This window comes from Clinocottus analis, unplaced genomic scaffold (genome assembly GCF_023055335.1).
Source record: "Clinocottus analis isolate CAN_PGR_092001 unplaced genomic scaffold, fCliAna1.0.p SCAF_17, whole genome shotgun sequence".
Taxonomy (NCBI): domain Eukaryota; kingdom Metazoa; phylum Chordata; class Actinopteri; order Perciformes; family Cottidae; genus Clinocottus; species Clinocottus analis.
In genome coordinates, this window is record NW_027175898.1 from 13,004,089 (window position 1) to 13,022,622 (window position 18,534).

At 40.9% G+C, this 18,534-nt stretch overlaps 1 protein-coding gene across 2 annotated transcripts; it reads right to left on the minus strand.

The window, feature by feature from the left end:
- Positions 1 to 2,089: 2,089 nt before the first annotated feature.
- On the minus strand, positions 2,090 to 18,394 carry sfxn5a (sideroflexin 5a). 2 transcript variants are annotated; one of them, XM_068580115.1, is made up of 15 exons: positions 18,248 to 18,394; positions 16,478 to 16,546; positions 14,847 to 14,924; positions 14,470 to 14,496; positions 13,727 to 13,781; positions 13,201 to 13,226; positions 12,962 to 13,015; positions 11,908 to 11,964; positions 11,742 to 11,807; positions 10,500 to 10,590; positions 7,777 to 7,892; positions 7,596 to 7,681; positions 4,564 to 4,567; positions 4,247 to 4,406; positions 2,090 to 3,272 (listed from the first exon to the last, which is right to left on the minus strand). In XM_068580115.1, the coding sequence occupies exons 1-15, from the start codon at positions 18,293 to 18,295 to the stop codon at positions 3,223 to 3,225; spliced, it is 987 nt and encodes a 328-aa protein (XP_068436216.1). In that variant the 5' UTR covers positions 18,296 to 18,394; the 3' UTR covers positions 2,090 to 3,222. The 2 variants fall into 2 exon arrangements, with proteins under 2 accessions (XP_068436216.1, XP_068436215.1); XM_068580114.1 differs by lacking the exon at positions 4,564 to 4,567 and having other exon boundaries at positions 4,247 to 4,364.
- Positions 18,395 to 18,534: the final 140 nt, after the last annotated feature.

Consider the following 18,534-nt stretch of genomic DNA (forward strand, 5'->3'; position numbering starts at 1 on the left):
GCCCTGACGTCTGACCCTGATGTCTTGTTTTGTAAGCTAAGAATCAGAGAGGAACAGGGGGGGAGAGAGAGAGGGGAAATGTAGTCTCACCTTTTTTCTTTCTTTTTACAAACATCTGCAGCAGCGAAAGGGGCCACCTTTTGTTTTGAGTTTCTGGGACATCCTATACTCCGTGCAGGTGCAAATACACAGTAAAAGAGATCCCTTATTGTCCAAATAAACACCCTCCAAAAGGTATACAGTAGCTCACTCTGGCACTCAAAAAGCACCTCCACCGCCTTCCTGTCAAGCCGGTGCGCTCGAGGCCGATCCCCGACCTTGGGTTAGGGGAGAAGGTCGGCACGATTAACGAGAGCTGCACCTCTCATTTGTCTGTTAGGAAAACAATTAGACGGGGAAACTCACGGCCGTCTCCCTAAACGCCACGTCTCCTGTCGCCTGAGTCAGCAGAGAGGGAGAGAGAGAGAGAGAGAGAGAGAGAGGAGAGAGTTCAGGGATCCACCAAGAGAAAAACAAGAGTCTCTCCAGAGGAGCGCAGTGCTGCGAGGTGGGGGATGGAGGCGCCGCGTCCCTGCTGCTGCCGGTGCCAAGGTGTCGCAGAGCTCAACTAAGAAAAACAACGACCGGTTGACTCGTCGCAGTTTGATTACCTGTTTTCTGTGAGATGAAAGAAGCCTTTCTTACTTCTTCTTTTTTGTCACCCCGGCTAGCACGACAAATTACATGTGTTTTATTGTTTGTTATAAAAGTGCATGTCGAGCGATAAATCATGCAGCGTCGTCACAGTTGTCACATTGCATCGGTTTCAGTCGGGCGGCACACTGAATTACAAATTACAGCCTCATTACTGACAAGGAAAGGCTTTCTAAATCATCTTCAAAATGACTGACAAAACAGTTGGATTCTGCTCTCCATGGACTGTGACTGAAATTACCTAATTTGAGATATTTGCATACGATTCTGACACGTGCAATTCAACTGCAGTGCGCTAGAGATCAGATAAAAGAATTGTAGATATCCATACATTTAAAAATGAAGCAAAAAAAACCATCTGAACAGAATAGTTTTTTTGTTGGAATTCGAGCTAAAGTCTGGATTATTAGTCAAATTAGTTGAAGTTTTCAGGGAAAAAGACATCAGGTTACGTAATATTACATTCCTGAAGTGGGAGATTCTTCAGGCAGAACCAAACGTGATGCTGATTGCAAGAGAAGAGACCTGAAGGTTGTGTGTGTGTGTGTGTGTCGTCTCACCGGGTTTGTGTAACAGTTTCCTCCCAGCATCCTCCACTGATCCTGCATGTGGCTTCTTGTCTGCGTTCCCTCGCAAAACATACTAATCGCACAGATCACGAGCAGAGATAATACTCGAAGACAGGAAGTTTATATAAATCAAGTGCAGATACATAACGCAGCACTTTCACAATAGTGCTTCAAGAAAACATTTCTCGAATAAAATAAACTTTAAAATACGCGTTTGTCTGAAAGTATTCACTTTGTTTGATAAAACAAAGCTAAATATGGGGATTAGTAACTTAATTAGAAGGTTTTAAAAAAACAACAATGCAATTGGATGATTTCAAAAGAGAAAAAGATGTGTTATGAAAGCTTTTAAAAATTATGTTTCCGCTTTAAAAAGGCACAAAATCAGGCAAATGTCGAATGGGGGAAGTTTGCGTTTCCATTTGGCTGAATCTCTACATCCATTAAATCAGTTGTTCCCAACAAGGCGTCACCAGATTTAACTAGCGGTTCACAAGAGGATGGTCCGGGGAACAAATATGTCTGACTGATTGAATATTGGAGTCTTTCTTGTGTTATAAAGTAGTTTCACCGTTTCAGAACTCATGCAACCTGATATTAGGTTGTTGGGTTGGCAGTTGATATATATAGTACACACATACATACACACAGTATATATATATATATATATATATATATATATATATATATATATATATATATATATATATATATATATATATATATATTACAGGGGTCACAAGAGAAAGTTGCTAACACCTTGAATAAATATTAAACAAGACAAAAAAAAACTTCCACAAAAATACTTTTGAGTGATTTATCCTGATTTCATTCACAGTATTAACAGAAGCAATTCAGAACTACAATCCTGCTCGGTTGAAGGAAAAACACCTATTTGTGTTCTTCTCCATATCAATTTTGAGAGTTTGAGCCATTTTGCTTCCATAACATGTTGTCTTTGAGACATGTGAAGAGAAAATGTCCAAAATACACACATGGGTGTTTATTGCACTTTGTCCATTTGTGACTATAGATCCTACATTGATAACACACTATTTGCAAATTTAAATAAAAAACATAATTGTCTGAATGCAAGTAATCAACTGGGGGAGTTAAATGGCAATATGTAGTTTAAATGTTTTACCCTACTCACATGTAGTAAATGAAGACTTTTTAAGGCTTTTTTTCCCCTTTCTGGGGACATTTCTGGCTCAAACTTTCCAGTTTCATTTCTATCTATATTCTGAAGGTTTTTACAGAGGGTTTTGTTCTCATATCATACGTAGCATGATTCATACAACAATGTATTTTTACAAACATGGAGATAATGGATTCTTTACAAAGAGAAATCCCACTGTAAAACACCTTTTGACTTTGATATGTCAACATAAATGTGGAAATGTATGCAAATTAGCACATATTAGATAACATATTGCATAATTCCATATTTAAAACATACAATTTCAGAAAACATGCAATTAAAATAATTGCTTTAAAGCAAGTAATCAACTGGGGAAAGTTAATGGTTTCATCCATTTGTTCCAATATTTACCCCATTCACCTCCTGTTCTCCTGTTTGTTCATGGTAATCTTCAGTTCATTGTTCAGGCAGATCTGCTGCATACATGCTGTACACTGGCTCAGTTATTGGTATAATTTCCTCCATAAGTGTCCATGTTATAACAAGCATAATACTTTCTGAGTGTCAAAAATAGATTTTCCTGTATCGCAATATGTCATTATGTGTTACTGCTTATTTAACAAGCGACGTCTTGGCATAAACAACACATCTTCTGCCTTTCTCTGTAAACGTATGCTAACTTTCCACAGCCAAGTTTACCACGGTTCAGTGTCTGGCAGCCCTGAAGGCGGTTTGAACCATGACGAGCGGCGGGTCCCCGTCTTCATGCGTCCGGGGGCCGCGGAGGTCGCTCACAGGCCTTTATTGTACGTCACTATCTCACAATCCGTCGCCACTGCGATCTCCGGCTCCAGCTGATTCACGCTGATCTGTGGGAATGGAAAGCGGGGCGAAAAAAAAGGTCAACGGTGCAAATTGAAAGCGCTTGTCGCAAAAAGCGGCGGAATATTAAATGTTAACACACTGCAAGCGTGCGTATCCGTAAGATGCGTCCGTGAGCATCGTAACGAGCCGCCGCTCAAATGAAACAGTTTCATTTGTAGCTAAGTAATTCTTAAAGGCTTTAAATGTTCTGTATTTACTACTAATGTGCAGAAAGAGCCAATTTGGCAGATGAAGGTCTAATTTGAGAGCTGCGTCTCCTAATATTTGAACCAGAGACAGATGGCTGTCGGAGTTGGAGGCAGAATCCTAATCAGACATCTTGGTAGGTGTGAAACGGGGAAGTGGGACAAATTGAGTAGGCAGGGGGTCCAAGGGGAGCAGCGCATTCATGTTGCTTTTTAGGGAGTTTTTTTTTCCTTCTTTTCACCTGCTATCTTTGCAAATGTGCAAAAAAAAGGGACTTGTGAGAGAAAAACAGGCCCCTCTGCGGAGAGGGAGGCAGCTTTTCACAGGACTGTTGGCGACACATATGTCTGAAGTTTTTTTTTTGCCATATGGCTTGTCTGAGCTTTTTTTTCAACGGTAATTAAATCCTACACATTTTTTAAAGCCAGAGCTGCTTGGCTTGTGTCAGCGAGTCATTTGGCAGAGGGAAGACAAAGAGACTGAAGTTAAAAATAAATAAATAAAACCACTCCATAGTCATTTCACGAGTCGAATGAGAGAATGCAGAGAGCAGATCGTGACAGAGGAGGTTAAGTCTCGGAGGGCTACGCCTCATTAGGAGAGAGCCTCCGTGGGTCACTATTATACACACAGTTAAAGAGACTTCTTGTGAATTTTTTCAAAGCAGTGTTAGAAGGCCAATACGATGCACTACCGCGTACGGTTTGATTGTATCTCAGAGGAAAGACATGCTCCTGAGTGGAGGAGGAAGTGTTTTTTGGGAAGGACGGACCTGGGACATCTGTGGGAAGAGACTGATGGCGAGAGGCAGAGCCAGGCCGAAGGCGGCGAGGCACACCAGACTGTGGACGGGCAGCACGAGTCTCCGGCGTCTCTGGAGGAGAGGAAGCCTGGTGACACGGAGGAGAAACAACCACCCCGGCGTTATTTACCTCACGGTTAACAGACAGATGGGAGTTGTTGTGGTGATGGAATGCATCTCATGCAGACACCAATACCACAAACACTTACAAAAAGCAGGAGATGTTTTAGTTAAAATACAGTGAACAGGACGAAACCCTGGCAACAAAACATCCAAGAAGAAGTGACAAATCTAAGCAATGTATAAGCTCCATTTAAGCCAAAATGAAGATATAACAAGCACATTATGAAGTGTAAATTTATCTATTTCCTGTGGATCAGAAAATAATTTGAGGAACTTGAAAAACAAGTTTTCTGGTCGATCGCAGATTCAAGGGTATCTGTTAGCGTACATCTTTACTTTGTAAGAACAAACTCTCTTTTCTGTTCGTGCAGAGTTTGACTCAACAACCATTTAAAACCATTCAGGTTCACAGTCCAGATCTTTGCTTTTATTATCATTTGTTTAGAATCCTACAAGGCCACAAGCATTTTACCATGAATCACAAAAGCTGTGTTTTCGAACAAAACAGACTTTTAAAAAAAAGAACATTTTAAAAGACCCATCTCCGAAAATATATTTTCTCGTCTGAGCACCATATTTTCCCTCCCTGCCCTCCGTAGTATAATCCCCTCTTCAGTGGGACAGTGAACCCAGCAGGAGCTTGAGAAAGAGCCGCTCCATCTCTCCTCCACCATCGCCGCCTCTCTCCCTAACGAGGAGAGCTACTGCCTAATGAGGGAGCTCATTAACACATATGGCTTCTATGGTTAAATTAGGCTACACACACACACACACACACACACACGCACACACACACACACGCACACACAGAAAGAGAGCGAGACAAAAGTCAATGGGAGAAAAGTTGCGAGGTTTGAGAGTGACGAGGGACGGGCGGTTTTGGGCACAAATTTGGAAATAAGGTGAAAAACTTGATATTATCCTAAATTAATGACACAATCTCACGCAACTCCGGCTGCGTGAACGTGCACAGGATGACCCGGCCGCGGGCCACATATTGGTTGAGGTCTTCCCCCAGGTTTAACGGTTTACATGAACCTCTGACACGTGACTGAGCCTCCCTGTCGCCACGAGAAGACCAATTACTGGAATATTCCCGGTGACTTGAGTTTCTGCCAAATACAGATACAGCGCTACGTTAGTAGCAGTCGTAGCAGTACGTGTTCATAATAGTGACTATATACAATTGCGTTTGCATGAACGCCGTGACTTAATATCATATATAAAATACGGCGCTTTCTGAACATTGCTTTTAATTGAGTTTTTACCTTTTGTTCAGTTGTTTTCTAGCCCCGCAGAGCCAGCTGCACCGTGTAAACGGGTGTTTGTGAAGAGGAACAAATAAACTCTAACGCAGGTTTTTCTAATTTCGACACTCCACAAACGTCGTGTGAACGAGGCGGGGGTGATGATGAACATGAAAATGCAACGGAACTCAAGAAAAGCCAAAGGGCGCTTCTTTGTCAGCAGCGGAAGAAGCTACTGTTGAGATCTCAGGTTTTTTCTTTGTTTTTTAATAGTTAGTTCAAGAGTTAAGCACTTTTCCCCTCATGTGCTAACGTAACGTCACGTTCCTGTTCTATTTGTATGTCGTGCACAGCATGGAGGTCACTCGTGGCAAAGAGATACACACTTCCTGACAAAGGTATAAGCCAAGTATCGATCTTTTATTTAATCAATTCTAAACGTTTTGGTCCTGGAATAATAAAATCTATTTATTTTTTGTTGACAAAGTTTTCCTTTGGGGACATTTTGCGCTTGAAAAAAATGTAATAAATCGCATTATATCGCAATACTTAATGTATTGCGATAATATCGTGACGATACGATATTGTATGGCGGGACCTCTAGTGATTCCCACCCCTACTAGTACGGAAGTTAAAGCACCTCGGGTCGGCTGAACTAAGGAAACTGTCAGGAGTTTAAAAAACTAAAATCTTTGTAAATGTTTTTTGAAATAGTAAAACACATTTGGTAATAATGACTTAGCATTTAAGTGCATGTATGTATGCACCTGGATGTGTTTTAATTGGCTTTATTGGCCAAAACAGACAGTACCATGTTGTTATCTTCCTCTCTCAACAGTCTCGCTATCAAGTTTCCCAAAAATAAATAATGTATTATCCTGACGTGAAACAACATCACATATTTCCATCTCATTGAAACACGGAAAGACCGTTTCTTTTCCCAAACCCTGTTCCCTGCGTATTCAGTCTGATAGGATTCCCAGTGCACGACGGCCGAAAACGAAGCTTACATCTCCCAAAAACTAACAGAAGTTCTGGCTCTGCACCCTCCGACAGCGACCGAAGCGCACGGCGGACAGAGCCTGCTGTCGCTGCCTCGACTCTGCTCTCAGCGGTGTCATCCATCATGGAGGGGCCGCGGCAGGGAGCCGGCCCCGTCCCCTTGTTCTCGCTCCATTGAGAGCCAGTGAAGCCGACATAGAGGAACGCCGAGCACAACCCCGCCCGCAACCACCGGTCCACCTCACACCGCCTCTCCGGCTCCTCTTCCCGCTCAGTCATGCAGCTGCCAGGAATCCCAAACACACCTGGGCAGCCCGCCTCCCTCCCCTCCGCCTATTCAGGATTACCCAAGTCCGCCTGCCGTCGAGAGCTTACAAAGATGGCCGCATTCCTCGGCACACCGCCGTCCATCACAGGAATTCCGCATAAACACATGGACATCATTACGGCATCATGACGGTCGGATCTCACGACACTGAATCTCTGCGATGGAAGAGGTTCACTGAATGGCATAGCTGTTATGACAATGAAGGAATTTGTGTTATTCATTTCTGAATTATCATTTAATTAGGGGTCATTCAAATGTCTGATTAATCTAACTTGTATTATACAAGAACACCACTTGCATTATTACGCTTGAGTATAACTTGCGATATTCTATATTTTTGTTATTGTGAATACATCTCAGACAAAGACCAAATGCCACCAACTTAAGTCTTTAAAATACAGTGGACACCAGCATTGAAACCCAGTCTGCATATTAAGAGGAAACAACGTTGAGTGCATTTTCAAACATGATTAAAATGTAATTAAAATGTCAAATGAAAAAAGGATAATGTGGTTGTCCTCTTATCTTCAAACCATATCTCATAAGCCAAACAAGCTCATTACGTTTGAGAGAACTGACCAGTTTATGAAGGATAAAATAAAACAAGGCAGTCTCTTACTTTTCCAGCACGGCCATGATGATGGGAGGGAGCATCAGTATCGGCATGGGTAACACCACTCTGGTGAGAGCCGTTTCCAAAAGTGCCTTGTCGCAAACAAAGAAAACGTTTTGTAAACGGACAAAGCTGCAGCTGAAGATTTCACATCAGATAAAGAAATGTATTCTTGAAAGCAACGTACATGCTTTGCGGCCACTTTCGACGTGCCGACCACGTTCCCGCTGTCGTCAAGCACGCTGATGCCCTCCGACAGCTCCGAGTGTCTCATGAGCACCACGTTGCAGACGTTTGCGGTCGCTGTGGGGAGGCGAGAACATTTAAAACAAACGTAAAAGTAAAGAGTCTTTTGTCTTTTCACTTTCTAGCTGGGGTTTAAGATCAGGCAGTGTTGCTTGCTCAAGGGTTGTATTCTCTGCTTTAATTAAATAATCATCCAAACAATATTTTGACTTGACAAAATACTTATTCCACTATCACGTGACAAGTTGTGATGTTGCAAAGACACACATTTTTGTTCTCCTCAGGATCTATTATAACAATCCATGTTGTGCGATCATAAAAAATTGATTTAACCTTATGATCATCAGGTCGAATCTATGTTGCTTTATGTCCAAATACCTTCAAAGCAAATAGGTTGAGTGCTAATTAGCTCATGTTAGCATGTTAGCGTGCAGTAGAAAAAGCGCTACGATCGTTTTCATATTATCACTTTGACGCAAAATGGGCGCGAGGCTCAATAACATGAGCAAAGCAAGTTTTTGGGGTATTTTGTTGGAAAATGTGTCTCAGACTTACACATGAGCGTGTAATTGTTGCCATTGTGAGAATGTTGTCGTTCAGCATTAGCTCAAAGCGTCTCACTACGCGGCGAGTCTGGCTGCAGTTACATTGGAAATATGTTTTACACAATATGCAAGAAATGACCTTTCCCATGTCATCTCTTGCCTTCTTTAGAAAATTATAACTTTTAGTCGTAAAAGACATCCAATTATTTTACATAATTTATACTGGGATGAACATATTGTACATTTTACACCTATAACTGTCCTTTAAGTGTCCTTTTGGAAGTCAATGAACCTCTGCCGGCTTTACTCATTGAAAAGACTACGTCACTGCCGTGCTGTGTGTGCGTGTGTTTGTGTGTGTGTGTGTTTGTGTTTGTGTGTGTTTGTGTGTGTGTCTGTGTGCGTGTGTGTGTGAGTCAAGTCAGTCAAATCAGCAATAAACACCGTGACCAAGGTGACCGACGGGTCGACAAACAGCAGTTGTTAACAGCAGCGTAGTCACCCTGTGATTTATTCACGAAAGCCAAAGTGAACCCAAATGTATGTTAATGTAGATGGAGCTTTCTCCTTGACTCTAATAGGAATACCAAAAACTCATTTTAGAGAGTTTAGTGGTGGCGCCGCGAGCCTTTTTAATTTAAGACAACAGCGTCGGGAGTTATCTTTACGGACGGCTGCAGGGCGCGCGGGACGCTTTGTGTGGGGAATTCAATTGACTGAGCAAATCGCTCTTTTTACCTACAAGGGATTTGTTTTTTTTTCATCTAGACCAATTAACAGAGGGACAGATAGTGGGATTTTAGCAAGAAATAACAAAAACTACAGCAAACGGATTAACTAATATGAATAAAACAAGGTTTGTACTCAATTATTAAATGACATTAAAGTAATTAGAAAATTGAATCAATTATTGCAAAGTCTGTACAGTTCAATGCCTAAATATGGGGCTGTAATTTGTAATTATTTAAAATAATGACATTTATGTACATTCTAATTGGCGTCTAATACCTATGTGGTGTACTGGGAATGCATTAAAGAACTTTTCACATAATTACGGAAATATTAATAATAATTAAATCGTGATAAATATCAAATTATCCCCATGAATGTCGGGCGGAGTGTCTTTCCCTCCAGTTCTACATTACGGTCTTCATAATCTAATTGAATGACAGGCCGCTGCTTGATTAGGTTATTACAAATAAATCTAGCCTTAAGTAAGCAAACAAAATGAAGCGGGTGAAAATTCAAACAGCACTTTACTTTTGCTCGCTTCAATTAGCCAGTTTAATTACCTTTATGTATGGCCCGACCAAAACAACAACAGCAACAACAATGAACGAACATAAATCAGGTAAATGAGGCCTTGACATAGACGCCACTTTAGGGGTAATTATCCAATTTGTTTGCGGCAGCAGAGTTCTAACAAGCAGCCAATTACCAGGCAAAGGCTGAGCTGTGGAAACCTGTTGATTTAATTAAAACAACCACCATGGTAAAGGAAGGGAGGGGGGGGGCAAACAATTTAATTATGAGCCAGCGGCATTCTGGGACACGGGTCTATACCCCTGGGTGTGTGCTTGCAGGAGAGTGGCATGAAAATCAGCTATGTGGCTCCACACATGTCTGACAAATGGAGCAGACTGGAGAACGAACCGAATGGAACAAAGCTGTGGTTGGCTCTCGTACACAGAGGTTTTTTTTTTTAAGTACTTACTGTACTGCCAACATTACCATGCTCAAATTGTGTAAACAATCTGCACGCTAACATCCAATGGTTCACATACTAACCAAAAGCAGAGGCTAACCAGAGCTTTAGCATAGTGATGCAGTTTGTGCTTCAGCTATGAAATGATCACATACTGTCTAATTATTTTTTTTTTAAATGACGTATTGACAAATTTGAATAACTAAGAAAACAACAGATTGTATTGCCTGACAGCTTAAACCAGCCACAATGGAGCTTTTATTTAAACATAGAGGACCCGTGGGCCCCTTATCCAGTCAGTTAGTTACACATTGTGAACTCAAACATCTACTAATTTAGTTTAAAAGGTCGTTTTGGTGGAGAACTACAGGTTTAATCCCCCTCCGTCCCATTAAGTGAGCTCTTTGAACTTACCCACTGCTGGGAAGGGGATGAACCTCCGCACCAAAAGCCTGGTGGTTGGGTTGAAGCGACTGGCTTTCTGGATTAACACATTCAACCCGACCTGAAGGCAAACCAGGGCGCACATCAGCCACTGACTGGATGTTGTAAAACCAATGATGCACAAATGGATTACTGCTTGAATAAGTGGTCTTTCAGCACAGAAAAGCACTGAAACAAAAAACAAAACAAGTACACTTTGTGTTGGGAATGGTACGATTGGGGGACGAATAGAAGCTGAACAATGAAATACAGTCCAGTATTTTAACACACTGCAGAGCTGTAGTCAAAAAGCTATGCGCTCAGATAACACACCGCCATGCTACTTCAGCCTCCGGCTCTCCCCGGCCCGGCGGGGGGTCGTCACCAGAGCGGACGTTTAATTGGAGAGCTCCACCCCCCCTTCCCTCCACCTCCACGCCCGTCAATCCGCCCTCCAGACACCCTGTGATTTTTTTTTTCTTCCCTGTGCTTGTTGACGTTGTCAAGCCTGAGGGCAGCCGCCGGATGAGCGCCCAGCGGGACCAGTAATTGGCTCGGTTTGAGCGCTGTGTCCACACTAGGGCTGAGTCAGGCAGGTGTGTGAACGCGTGTTATACTCTTTTGACATTTCAGTCTTCAATGACAAAAAAAAGGTAAAAGGTTCAACTGATAAGGGTGTTGTGATGGCTGCTATTTAAGGGTTTATGCTTGAATTTGGCACTTTTCCTGTCAAATCAATTGAAATTATTTGGCGATTGAAGTAAAAATGTATTCCTGTCAGCAGTTAAACCATCAAACTCTGCACTGGAGCCCAGATGAATGACTGTGAGCAATAATGTGCATTGGGTAAGGGAGGCGACTGGGTGGAGCTTTGGCACAGATCACAACCGAACAGACAAGTCTCAGAAGACAACACCATTTGATTACAGGTGGGCCACAAATCAGATGGTTTTTACACAATTACTGTGGGCTGGAGCATTCACAATGATATTATGGTTTTCTAGAAGAAAAATAAAAATAATAATGCTTTCAGTAAATTCATACACACAATATTATCATGGGTGCATTATTAACACTATATTGATATTTAATTTTTAAATATATCGGATATATCGATCTTTCCCTGGTTTCAAAGCAAGCATGGATCAATAAGTGACTCATGACGCCATCGTTGCGCGATGACATCGACTCTTTGGACGCTTCAGTTGGAGCTGAAGCTTTACGGGAACTCACGGCAATGGAGACGGCGCTGGTCACTGCTCCGAGGTATCCCAGGAAGAATTTGGAAACTGGAGCCGGCTAGAGTGAAAAGAAAGTAAAAGTACATCATGAACACATTTCATGCAGCTCTGTTTGTATACAGAATGTGCGCTATTGTGTCACTTTACTAGTCCAGTACCTTGGAGGCGTTACGGTTGCTGTAGTTCACACAGGCGTTGTGACTCTGGTTTAACCACTGGAAAAGAGGTCAAAAGAAAAGAAGCTTCTGAGTAAATGTGCTGATTATCACTCTGTGATTAAAGCTGAAAAAAAAATATATATATATATATATATATATATATATATATATATATTTATATATATACGGAATTAGTTTTTTTTAATACACAAATGCTTCTGCAGTAAGACACACGTTTTATTACAGCAGCAAACAAAACAGTTAGCTACAACACATTTCCATCACCCGCCGCCTCAGCTTTCAACTACATATCAGAGTAGGTGAGTCCATATGTGGATAGTACAAATATTTTAGACCTAAAATGTATTTCCTAGCATATTCCTGAGCATCATATCACTGTCCGAAGTGAATAGAGCAGCCAAAAGATCTGGAAAAAGCTCGTAGTTGATCCTTGTGTTAAATTCTTTCTTTGTATTACTGTAGAAATTAGATGATGACAGTCTGTCTCACACCAGCAGTATTCATATTAGTATATTTAAAACACTAGTGTATAGCATTTTGGGGGATCTATCAGTAGAAATGGAATATAATATTCATAACTTTGTTTTTATTGGTGTATAATCACCTGCAACAGAAAACCACAGTGTTTTTGTTATGCTAGGATGAGCCCTTCATACATCTACAGAGGCAGCAGGTCCTGTTCCCAGAGGTACGATCGGCCTCTTCCACGGTTTTGCACTCGATGGCTCACGTTACCGCAGTGTATTTTCTCAAATTAAATAAATGAATCCATTGAATTCTCTTGTGGCATCCCTTTGAGAATGTTGTTGTCACTTTGGCGTCTTCCTATCCAGTGTTTGTTTTACTGAACTTGTCACTTGTTTGGTTTTACAACATCTTGCCAGGACTGTGGAAACAGACATTCTCTGGCTAGTGAATACTGAAACTCTTACAGAAATGTTGATTAATGTCTGTCAACTTTATAAATCAACAATGTCTTCATATTATATTGCCAGCCTGAGTTTTATAGGTCACTGAGCCGGTATGCATTTACCTGCCAGAAGATAGTTGACACCAATGTTTGATTTGGTAGCAGGAGGCCAACAACCTGCACAAAGATAAAGCCCTTTTACGATACCATTACAAAATGCAGACTACTAAAAAAAAAATACATTGAGGTTTTAAAAAATATATATTATTTATGAAAGCGTGCATTACAACCAGATGTGAGGATTAACTTTAATGAAGTAATTACAATAATTATTACGACTGGATTTGGAAAAAAAATCTTACCACTGGTGTGCCAAATGGGATAAAACCTGTTTTAAAAAAAAGAGTCAATATTCTCCCCGTTTATCATTTTACGTTCATAAGTGTTTGGTTTTCTGCTACCAGATTCAAAGATCTTTAAAAACACACAGCTCTGTGTTTCTAGTCTTCACGTGTAAGATGGAGGTAGACGATGCTGTGACACATCCAGAGCGAGGGTCTGAACATGTCGAGTCTCTATCTCCTCCCTTGTCTCCTCCCTCTCTCTCCATGACACTTCAAAGCTGCCTTGTGAAAAAGGTGCTTTGAGACCCGGACCAAAAATACTTGTGTTTGCTTCTCCAGAGAGCCTCGAGAACTTCTCCATCACCGTGGGAGAGAGGTTTTAATCAGCGCCCAGCTGAGTGTGACCTTTTTCCGGGCCTGAGACAACCTGAAGAGCCCCGTTGAGCCGTGACAGTTCCCAGGGTGGACGACGCCTCCATGTTGGACCACATAACAAGCCCCTCGACCCCACTTCCCCCGAGGCTTCCACACCAAGCTACTGTACCTGACATCCGAAAGGGCATGAGGATCTTCTCCCCCGTGTCAGGGTGGATGATGGCCTGTAATAAGAGCGTAATGACTCGTATCAGACGATAAGGAGCACCGATTTGGGCGAGTTCATTTCAAATGTATTAGGGAGAGTTTTGCCGTGGGCTTGGAGCAACAAAGGCATACTATATATAACAGAACTATATATAACAATAACATACTACTTAAAATACTACTTCTGAAATGGAAAATGGCTTCATATAACATTTAGAAGAAAGAAAGTGCAGGTGGAGGTGTCTGATTAATTCTTCATCAGTGACGGCCAGTGGGATGAAGCTGTTCCTGTGTCTGGTGGTTTTGGCGTTCAGTGCTTTGTAGCGTCTACCAGCTTTATAGCTGTTGCTGGTTACATGTTACTGTAAATAAGTTTATGTTGGTTTGACCACCAGCAGCTGCAGTTCAGTGTCTTTTAAAGCTGCTTCTTGCTAATGAGCACTGGAGTTAATGCCACTCGCCTGCTTTAATGTCCTTATCATTTCCGTACATGTAAATGCAGCATTAAAGCCTTTTTTTAGTGTTGTGTTGCACAGTTTTGTTGTCCAATCCATCCATTTGTTCACTTTCAATGTAAACTTTAATGAAACCATAAATGAATATAAAAACAATGCAAATACTGTCTCGCACAAGACACATGCAGAAACAGTGGAGGCCAAGGATCAAACCACCAAAAGGTGACTGAATAAGAGACAAACATCTTACCTGCTTTATTTTTTGAGCTTGCCAAAGCTGTGGAGACAAATAACAAACTTAAAAAACTTTAATTTGTGCGCACAGGTCAGTTGATTTCAGTTTTAACCCAAGTAATGTAAAGACTTGCTATAAAAACTGCCCCAGATAACTGTAATAACTGTAATATATAACCTGTAAGTTATATCCATGAAACCATAAAATAATGATCAGCAACATTTAAAAGTCTATAATGGAAATGTTTGGCTGCTTTTAGACACGTCTCTCTTGCTATTCTTGCTTTTCTAACTTCTAAATGCTTCACAGACACCTGGTTCTTTAACCCTTCTGTCGACAAATTGACACGCCCTGCACAATGTCAATGTCAGCTCAAGCGTTTGTGTCTTCACCTGAGCATCCGTCACTCCCGGGGGCAGAGTTCCTCGTTTGAAGCGGTCCAGCAGCTCCACAGACTCCTGCAGCCGCTTCTGATTCGACCAAATACATAAAACTCGGTAAACCGTTAAGTTAGGTGAGGTGAGGGAGACCTTTCATGGAGACTAGGAGGTGTTTTTTATATTCCACTATTCAAGCCACACGGCTCAATGCACGATATCCGTGTTTCACTCAAACTTTCATGCTGATTTTCAGTTGACAAATGAGTTTCCTAAAGGGTAATGAGCAGCTTACTGTGGAGTGATCATTGTCTAATGCTGAGCAAAATACAAGATCATGTGGCCCAATTTGTTCTAATGAGCTTGCTATCTGTGTGTGAGAGCGCGATTGTGTGTGTGTGTGTGTGCACGATTGTTCGCAAAATCATGGCAATCCTTGTTCCACTGTCATCATTAAGGGCAAGTTAGGGCTGCGCCTGGCCCAGCAGGGTGCAGTGTGTGTGTGTGTGTCCACACACACACACTCTCCACCCCTCACAGCTGCCCCACATGTCCACACCTCATCACATCCCAGGAGCCACTGCCGCTATTACTGTCACCAAAGAGCCCGCTAACAGCTTCATTACCCAGAGCACCAGAGCACTGATGACTCCATGAACAAAATTACCAAAACACAACAAAGACCTGGAGAAATATTACGACAGGCAGACCAGAAAGGTTTGACCACAGATGTGGTTCCCAGTGACAGAGAATCCTATAGGTATGTTAATAAATTAGTGATGTTGAAGACATTTTAAGTACAAATTCAATGTCTTGTAGGTTCCCTTCCATTCATTTCCCCTCCGAAAATGTTTACGCTTCATGTATCCTTATTGTTCTGCTAGCTGTATAGTTTTTTACCTCAATCAATTTGGTAAATCTAGGTTAAATATAGGTAAAATAAAAAATGTTAAAGAAATCTACAGAATACCTGCCTGTTAGTTGTTATATGTAACGCAGCAAATGTGAGGATGTGATCAAAACCTCAGCTTCTTGCAGTAATCAGCAATCAGCAGTCACTTTTCCTCCCTTCACAAAAGCAAACCAAAAAGGTAAAGTCATTTAATGAACCACAGTTTTTGCGTTAACAGTGCAAAATGGAAAGGAAGTTCATAACAGAGTTACTGTTCTCTTCCAGTTTCATCTGAATATCTCAACTAAAAAGCATCTGCATGAACTAACCAAATACCTGATGTACCAGTTTCACTCTGACTGCTGCAAGTCTTTTTTTTAAATTAATTTGATTCCAAAAGATTGTTTATGTTTATGATGCTCATTTTGGGACGTGGCTCTGGAGAGAGGCCTGAAGGAACGGGCTGTCAGTGTTGCTGACTTGGTGACTTTCTTGCTAGATTTAGTAACTCTTGGAACAAGTGCGGCTCGCTACTTTCCTTAGAGAATAGTTGGCTCTTGGCTGGAATATTCATTTCGATAATTTATTTAATATGTCGTTTCACTTAAATGTTTTCAACATTACCAACCCATGGCTTTAAGCCATGCGCATAGTCCTTCACAGCTCGATAGGAACTTTAATTTACCCAGTTATAAACAGATTAAACTATGATTCATCAGACCAGATCTGTATAATAAATCACTCATTTGTGTACCTCTGGCACGAAGAGTGTGCTCGGGTCAATCACATCCAGGAAGTGCCTGAACCGACCAAAAAATGTGTTCTAAGAGAAGGAGAAGAAAATACATCATTCAGACAATTTGACATGCCAACATTATTACAACAAAAAAAGTCCATAACCTAAACATCATTACAAACAAAAAAATAAACAAAAGATTTTTTTAAATCAAATTTTGGTCTTTTAAAGATTGAGTTTTTAAAGTGTGAATACTGTTCATACCTGAGATGGGATGAGAATGTTCAGAACATATTTATATCTCCTATATAGGTCAAATAAAATGATCCAATAGGAATTCATATCTGATTAGACGGTGTCTTTAAGCAGACAGACAGATTCCAGCTGTCACCCAGTAAACAGCGACATTACAGCGTGCCAGCTGTTTCAACACACCAGGTGGAGCCCCCTCATTAATACTGCAGACAAACTGTTTCCTAGCTGCATCTTTTCGGGACCTCGAATCTACTCACACCATTTGCAATTAATTTCTATAATGACTGTGCCAGAAATACCTTTTTCGCTCATTTATTCATAACTGAGCATAAGGAATAATTTCGGAGATACAGCAACACACCACCACGCAGCAATGAGAGGCGCCCGCCATCCCTCCTCAACTTGAGTTTAATTACACTAACTGCTAATTTGGATGAAAATCTGGTATCTGACTCACTGCTGTGCCTTGTGACATCCTGAACATATGTTCAGGCTGTTAAAAACACGGCACGGGGGAATATTTTTCTTTTTACATATAATTCAATTATTCACCAGGGCCACTGCAACTTGACCAGTTTGAACCAACGTTGGTGAACAGTGGAAGAGAGGGGCCAAGACGCCTCGTACCTGTACCGTCATCGGTGTTACAGTGTATTCTGTGACCTGTCAAGATGATGTTTTTAATAGTCATCATATATCCTACATAACTATTTAATTTCAAAGTGATATTGGTCACTCTCTTGTACATTATATTTAGTCTAATATTTGTGCTTTCATTATTGATCATATCCTTCCTGAATGTGTTTAACATGTCTTATTTCAAAGTATATGCCATGAATATATCAAAGCACTACTTTCATATTTTATAAGAAGAAACTAAAAAATATTATGCAAGCAATTCTCACTTCAAACAACGCAAATTATGTTAAACCAGCAAAGATATGTAGCTCCAGTATTTATTATGCAATGTGTCTATTATTAGTTTAATATGGTATATACAATTTCATGAAGTTATGGAAGTCAATAGAAGGTATTATAATGAAAAAGTATGTATGGTTTGAGAATAAGCTTTGTGCATGTCCGGTTTTATTCAATACTATTAGACTAGTATTTGGTTCGCTGGAAGAGTTCATTGGGACACGTAATGGTACACACATTGTTTCTTTCCAATTCCAATTTCATTTGTGTTTTTTCTTGCTTTTATATGACAAAAGCAAGAAAATGTAAACACTGAGGTAAAGTACAAGTAACTGTATAGCAATACATGCGAGACCTAAATTAAACCAGTCAATACAAGACTAAACATACATTACAGATTAAGTTACGGTGGCCTCCAGGGTCATAAAGTGTTAGTTAGCAAACTAGTTACAGAAGAGACAAACTAGGCCTTTACAGCTTGTTAACGACAGATACACAATTACATAAAGTGACCATAAAAACTCAACACAATTACTGGTGCCTGAAGTGCGCATACATGCAGTAAAGTTAGCGTTGTTGTGGTAAACTTTCATCGATATAAAAAAATAAAAGTACCTGGTCGAAGCGAGACCTGCCATACTGGAATGTGAGATTATCTGACATGCTGCTGCAAAAAGAAACACGTGTCCACCAGTAAGTCTCTTCAAGTCTCTTCTCTAACACACTTTATGAAACTAAAAGCTGTCGAGCTGTTCGTTTAAGGTTTAGCCGTTAAGTGACCAGGTTGCATTATGGGTAATATAGTTCTTCCGGGCGGCTTTTGCTCAAAAGGATACGGTTTAGCGGACTACATTTCCCATGAGGACTTGCTTTGTTTACGGCGTTGTTAAAAGGGAACTTAA

What these genes read in the sequence shown, in the direction of transcription:
- sfxn5a (XM_068580115.1), bottom strand. Translation starts at nt 18,295, where the DNA reads ATGTCAGATAATCTCACATTCCAGTATGGCAGGTCTCGCTTCGACCAG. An exon ending in CATCCCCTTCCCAGCAGTGG is followed by an intron (nt 7,893 to 10,499) that starts GTAAGTTCAAAG and finishes GCCTCCCCACAG; the next exon opens with CGACCGCAAACGTCTGCAAC. An exon ending in TCTTCCCACAGATGTCCCAG is followed by an intron (nt 3,273 to 4,246) that starts GTCCGTCCTTCC and finishes CCATTCCCACAG; the next exon opens with ATCAGCGTGAATCAGCTGGA.